The 7,368-nt window shown below is 48.5% G+C and overlaps 1 protein-coding gene across 1 annotated transcript; it reads right to left on the bottom strand.

Annotated features, from left to right (window-relative positions):
* Positions 1-6,452: 6,452 nt before the first annotated feature.
* On the bottom strand, positions 6,453-6,869 carry LOC109765978 (zinc finger A20 and AN1 domain-containing stress-associated protein 10-like). Its single transcript, XM_020324749.2, has one exon. It carries the CDS (start codon positions 6,867-6,869, stop codon positions 6,459-6,461), a length of 411 nt encoding a protein of 136 aa, XP_020180338.1. The 3' UTR covers positions 6,453-6,458.
* Between the last annotated feature and the right edge of the window lie 499 nt (positions 6,870-7,368).

Below are 7,368 nucleotides of genomic sequence, written 5' to 3'. Positions count from 1 at the left end.
CACTTCAATTCACATGTTGTTAATAGCTATTTTATTGTTTGATCTTGGAACATTTGAGGAGTTTCTACATTAATTGATACCTTGCACATACTCGAGGAAAAGGAGATGTGTTTTCGCAACAGCTATGCACTGATAGATTGGTTTAGATGTACTCCAATCTCATGTAAAATGGAATTAAAGATTTATCTAATATCAAATAAAAGAAAACAAATGTTTTGTCTGATTGTAGATACGTAAACAAGTGCATCTATTGCCCCTGTAAAAGCATGAATTATATCTACTACCCCTATAAAAGTACGAAAAGTGAAGAACCAAATCAAATCTTACTTGTTTTTGAGAACCACAATCAATCTTACTCGTACTATCATACATATCTTTAATCCTACATTGAACATCGCTTCAATGTTTAGCACTAAAAGCATTTGCACTAAAACATCTATATGGTCTTAATTGTCAAAGTATGTTAATCCAAAGATGCAGATTGCTTCATTAGTGTTTAATATGGAAGTAGTTACCTCTTAATAGTTCTCCATAATTAGGCCTCATAATTCTTCAGGAATCAGTTCCATCCCCCCTCCTCTCCCAAAGACCACTACACCAAAAGTATTTAAAATATATGACACGGTTTTTCTTTTTTGCAAAAAGGATCATATCTATTATAAATTTCATCAGAAGTATAAAGCATCTCAAACATAATAAAAAATATTAATATTCCGAGACCATGGAATGACCACTACTGCCACTAGAACGAGCCGCCAACACGCCGCTGTCACCGCTCCCCTACCGGAGCCGACTTGACCTCATAGATGACAACCAGAAATCTTCGTGCACGTACCCCTAAGGACTAGGGCCCTCGAGCTATAGTCGTCGTTGTTGAACCTTTTTATAGATCTGAAGCACCTGGCATCAAATCTCACCACATGACGAGAAACCCTAATCTCATTGCCCCAAGTAGATAGCAGAAACTACGTCGATTACGTCCAGACGGACGAACTCGAGAAGGATCGGAGCCGGGAAGACAAACTCGAAGAAGAAGCGCCGCCATCCGCCCGAACGCCGCATCTACGAGCACTAAAAAAATCTAACCTAAACTACTAACTGGAATGAAGGCACCGGGATTCGCCGCTCCACCGCCCGCTGGAACACAGACAAAACGGAGGCAAATCCACGGGCTCGCAGGTGAGGTTTGGAGGGAAGAGGTTACCCTCGTCGCCTAAGGTTAGAGGAGAAAAAAATTCTTTAGTATAAGAATTGTATTCTAAAAAAATCTATTGGCAAGGTGATCAAAATCTTGTGATTTTAAGCTATGGTCTTGAATATTGAATATACAATCACGTGTATGACGTACGTGCGGTGGTAACTAGAGTGATAGAAAAAGAAGATTAGCCGATTGGATCTAGATGTGGTGGACAAATTTAAGCAGCCAAATTGGGCAAATTATCATCCAAATGCATGATGCGTACCAACTTGCGAAGAACGTAATGGCAATTTGTGGGAATTTAACTTGATGGGATAAATACGGGCGCATCGTTGCTGTTAGAGTAGTCATTATGGTATACGACTTCTAGTCTAAGTCAGTTTTGTACCCCTACCCCAAGTCGGTTTGTACCCTCTTCTATACTCTTCTATGCCGCACCAAATCATTATAAGCAACAGTTTTATTCAGCTTTCATGGTATCAGATACCGGTCCCAGGGTTTAGGGTATGGCTCCGCCAACGCCACCGCCGCCGCCCGGCTACTTCCAGCGCCGGGCCGCACTCATCGCCAAGGCTGCCAACGCCGCGGCCGCTTCTCTCTCGGCCCTCACGATAGCTCCACAAAACTACCCTGCACCCATCCTCGCCGCACCAATATCTCTTGCTGACACAATCTCCGACGTCAGCCCCTATATCCCCGTAGTTCTTGATCTCGCCGCCCACAACTACTCCCATTGGAGACATCTCTTCGATCTCCACCTCGGCCGCTGCAACCTGCGCTCGCATGTCGCCGCCAACTGTCTTCCCCGCCCCGACGATCCGCAATGGTTGAAAGACGATCTCGCGATCGTCCAGTGGTTCTACACCCGCATCACCACCGAGATCTTCAACATGCTCGATCACGACGGCGCCACCGCTGCCAACATCTGGCACTCCCTCCGTCAGCTCTTCCAAAGCAACACCGATGCTCGGAAAAACGCTCTCCACACCGAGCTTCGCAATATGGTGCAAGGAGACGCCCCGGTGAACCTGTTCTGCCAGCGCGTTAAGACCATTGGTGATGAGCTCCGCGAACTCGGCGATACAGTTAGCGACTCACAGCTAATCAATATCGTCGTCGTCGGCCTCAGCGAAGACTTTGACAAGCAAGCCTCGTTCATACCGATGATACGGCCCCCTCCTACCTTCGCTGAAGTTCGTTCCTTGCTACAACTCGCGGCGGAAACACAAGCTCGCAAGGACTCTCGCCCCAAGGTCTTTCATGCTGCGGCTCGTCCTCCTCTGTCGTCTACACCAGCGCCGCCTTCCAGGCCGGCTCCTGCCGCCGGGCCATCCGCATCGTCATCTGTTCAACCGCCCCAGGCTGGCGTCCTAGTCCGAACTACCGCGGCAAAAACCCTATCTATAGGCCGCCGTCGACTCGTTCGGTTCCGCCTACGACATCACCAGCACCGAGTCCTGCACCACCCACCAGTGCTCCATCTGTGGTTGCGTGGCGGCCTCCTCATGATCCTTGGACGGGGCTTGTTCAAGCATGGCCCATGCCCTGGTCCGCTCCGTCCATCCTCGGTGCTCCGCCGGCATACTCAGGTGCCTGGCAACCCGGCCTTCGGACGCCTACTGGTGCTCCCGGGGTTCTCAACTCCCGACAGCCGGCCAATGCCTATCACGCCGCCCCGACGTATGCTCCTTATGGTCATTACACCAGCGAGGGCGGCGCCTACTACACACCTCAACCGGCCATGCTCCCGACGCCACCCCCACCACAGCCGGCCAATGCCTACTGCACTCCCCAGCCGGCCCTACTGCCTTCACCATCGTATCCGCCGGCACTGCTTCCGACGCCACCCTCACCTACGACGCCGAGCTGGGATCAAGCTGCCTTTCTCCAGGCCATGAATAACTTTGCTGCACAAGGAAACTCAGGTACGGATTGGATCTTTGATTCAGGGGCCTCTAGTCATATGTCTGCATCTAGTAATTGGTTATCTTCTTGCACTAAATCTCCTTTCCCTTCCATTATCCTTGGAGATGGATCATCTATTCCTATATATTGTGTTGGTCGGGCTCAACTTCCCTCTTCCACCAAACCTCTTTTACTTCGCGATGTTCTAGTTGCACCCGCCCTCATTAAAAATCTTATCTCTGTTCGCCAATTTACTTGCGACAATCTAGTTTCGGCTGACTTTGACCCTTTTGGTTTATCTGTGAAGGATTACCTGACCAAGGCCGAGATCGCTCGCTTCAATAGCTCCGGTGATCTTTATTCTCTTAATGGAGTTCCTGCCGCCACCCCTCCAACATCCATGCTGGCCTCCGTCGATCTCTGGCATCGTTGCTTGGGCCATCCCAACCCTGCCATCTTAGCTTCTATGCTTAGTGAATTTACCATACCATGTAATAGGGACTCTCCTAATTCTGTGTTTTGCGAGACTTGTCAATTAGGCAAACATGTGCGTCTTCCCTTTAGTTCCTCTAGTTCTTGTAGCACTTATCCCTTTGAATTAATACATTGTGATTTATGGACCTCTCCCATTGCAAGTGTTTCGGGTTTTAAATACTACCTTGTTATCCTAGATGATTTCACCCACTTTGTCTGGACTTTTCCTCTACGCAACAAATCCGAGGTCCATTCTCTTTTCCTTAATTTTCAACGCTATGTGTCTGTTCACTTCTTCCTCCCAATTCGCTTTATCCAATGTGACAATGGTCGCGAGTTTGATAACATTAAAAATCGTACTTTCTTCTTACAACATGGCATCCTGCTTAGGTTCTCATGTCCCTACACATCCCCTCAAAATGGTAAAGCAGAACGCTCTCTTCCCACCCTCAATGATATAGTTCGCACTCTCCTCATTCAATCATCTATGCCTCCCAAGTTTTGGGCTGAAGCCCTACACATGGCCACCTTCCTTCTAAATATTCGACCTTCTAAAACTAAACCCAACACTACTCCCTATTATTCCCTCTTTATTTCCCACCCCGACTACTCCGCGGTTCGTGTTTTCGACTGTCTCTGTTTTCCCAATGCCTACGCCACTTCTGCAAATAAATTGTCACCACGCTCTATCCCATGTGCTTTTCTCGGCTTCTCTGACGAGCACAAAGGCTATCGCTGTCTCGACCTTCACACCGGACACGTTCATGTCTCTCTTCATGTCACGTTTGCTGAGCACATTTTTCCTTTCTCACAACGCACTACTACACCATCCAACACCCCTAGCTCTGCAAACACCCCCTCTCCCCGTCCTTTCCAACTATATACTCCCCTACCTGCCGAACACAACTTATCACCACCACCATTAACACCCACCATAGCCAATCCCAACCATACACTCACCCCACCCAAGACGTCCCCAACACCCCCGGCCCCTGCTCCCTCCCCAACACCCCCGGCCCCTACTCCCACTCCACCACCCAGCCCTGCTCCCACTCCAAAGAATTACAAAACTGCTCTACTTGATCCCAATTGGGCCGCTGCCATGCAAGAAGAATATAATGCTTTACTTCAAAACAACACCTGGCAACTTGTTCCTCGTCCTCCCAATACAAATATTGTTTCTGGCAAATAGATTTTTCGCCAAAAGTTCCACTCCGATGGGAGCCTCTCACGATATAAAGCCAGGTGGGTTTGTCGTGGCTTTTCTCAGCAACAAGGAATTGATTACGAAGAAACCTTCTCTCCTGTTGTTAAACCTAGCACCATTCGCACCGTTCTTAGTGTTGTTGTCTCCTCTTCATGGCCCATTCACCAACTTGATGTTAAAAATGCTTTCCTCCATGGTTCCCTTCAAGAAACTGTCTACTGCCAGCAACCTCTGGGTTTTGAAAATCCATCCTTTCCAACTCATGTATGTCTTCTTCAGAAATCTCTCTATGGTCTTAAACAGGCCCCACGAGCTTGGTTTCAACGCTTCTCCTCCTTCATTCAAACAATAGGCTTCACTCCATCTCTCTCCGACACCTCTCTTTTTGTGTATCATCAAACTTCTGACACTGCCTATTTGCTTCTCTATGTAGATGATATCATTCTTACCACCTCCTCTCAAAAGTTCTTAGATCATATTGTCTCTCTTCTTAGATCTGAATTTTCTATGACTGACCTAGGACTCCTTCATCATTTCTTAGGCATTGCTGTTGTTCGCGATTCCTCCAGCCTTTTTCTTTCCCAACGCCAGTATATTCTTGATCTTCTTAATCGTGCTGGTATGCTTGACTGTCAATCATCTCGCACTCCTGTCGATACTAGTTTTAAACTTTCGGCTACCGGTGAACCCATTTCCGATCCTACTCTCTATCGTAGCCTAACAGGTGCTCTCCAATATCTCACCATTACTCGTCCTGAAATCTCTTTTCCTGTTCAACAAGCATGTCTCTATATGCATGATCCCCGGGTTCCTCACTATAATCATGTTAAACGCATTCTTCGGTATTTAAAAGGAACTCTCAATCATGGTCTCCACCTCAATAATTCTTCTCTAAACTCGCTTACCGCATACTCTGATGCAGACTGGGCTGGTTGTCCTGACACTCGAAGGTCCACTTCCGGTTTTTGTGTTTTTCTTGGTAACAATTTGATTTCTTGGTCTTCAAAAAGACAGGTTACAATCTCACGTTCGTCGGCCGAGGCTGAGTATCGCGCTGTGGCACATGCCGTTGCAGATACAATCTGGATTCGGCAGTTACTCTCCGAGCTACACAGGCCTATTGAGCAGGCCACTATTGTCTACTGTGACAACATATCAGTAGTCTACATGACCAGCAATTCAGTTCAACACCGACGCACAAAGCATATTGAGATTGATATTCATTTTGTTCATGAAAAGGTTGCTCTTGGTCAAGTTCGGGTGCTTCATGTTCCCTCTACGGCTCAGTTTGCTGACATTTTCACCAAGGCACTGCCTACTAAGCCGTTTCAAGATATCTGTTTCAGTCTCAACGTCGTCGAGCCTGCCGTTGATACTGCGGAGGGATGTTAGAGTAGTCATTATGGTATATGACTTCTAGTCCAAGTCAGTTTTGTACCCCTACCCCAAGTCGGTTTGTACCCTCTTATATACTCTTGTATGCCGCACCAAATCATTATAAGCAACAGTTTTATTCAGCTTTCAGTTGCTACACACAGCCTCGTCGTCACAAAGGTAGACACGACGGAGATGAGATGCAATCAGACACATACTAATTCCACATTTCATCTCTAGGGCGCCTCTCGCAGGAGTCAGCCCTGGGTTACAATACACGTCGTGGCTAGAAAGAAGCGCTCAAATCCTGGCCATCTTGGGCGCGACGATGAGCGGGTTCTGGCGCGCGATCTGCTCGCGGCCGGCTGCCTTGTAGTCGAAGAAGCAGGTGTGCGCGTCGGCATGGCGGTGCGCACCGCAGTAGGTGGCCCCGCACCGGCACGCGAATCCCAGCAGCCCCACCTTCTTCTGGCACGCGCTGCATCGGTTCTTCATCGTCTTCTCGGGCGTCTCCTCCTCGCCTCCGGCTTTCGTCAACGCGATGGTCAGCGACCTAAGGCCGGACATGACGGCGCCATCAAAGGCCATCACGTCCAGCAGCTGCTGTTCCTTGAAGCACTTGGAGCAGAGATCGTTTGTCGCCGCGCCGGCGAAGAATCCGCAGCCGCTGGCGCACAGGGCCGCGCCGCCGGCCTGCTGCCTCGCCTCCATGTTGTCCAGCGAGAGATCGAGCGAGTTACCGATCGAGCAGGTCTCGCGCGCACCTACGTGCTCCCGCTGGGACGATCGTGCTCCCGCCGGGACGATTGATTGCTCGCGATGGCCTCGGTTGGAGATTTCGCAGCGCACCGAAGCCGGAATTGGTTCTGTGATTACAGGGCTTGTGTCCTAGCCTTTTATAGTACTATACTACCTTCTCATTCTCGTTCTTTACTCGGATTCGGAATCCGACCAGTGCAAGGAGACGCCAGCGCCAACAAGGCAATCCGCTCCCACCACGGGCTGTGTTCTTTCCTCTAGGATCTTTCTTTTTGTAGGGACTCTATCTACAATCTTTTTCTTACATCAAAATACTCTTTATTGCAAGGTGATCATCATATTTTCTTTTACAAGAGTATCAAAAATCTTCACGGATGGATCTTCTATCCACCCCACAGACACCTTACTTCTATCTAGTTTGGCTAAGCCGAAGGGCAACATAATTAGACTC

This window comes from Aegilops tauschii, chromosome 2 (genome assembly GCF_002575655.3).
Source record: "Aegilops tauschii subsp. strangulata cultivar AL8/78 chromosome 2, Aet v6.0, whole genome shotgun sequence".
In the NCBI taxonomy this organism is placed as follows: Eukaryota; Viridiplantae; Streptophyta; class Magnoliopsida; order Poales; family Poaceae; genus Aegilops; species Aegilops tauschii.
This window is presented reverse-complemented; position numbering and strand designations above follow the sequence as displayed.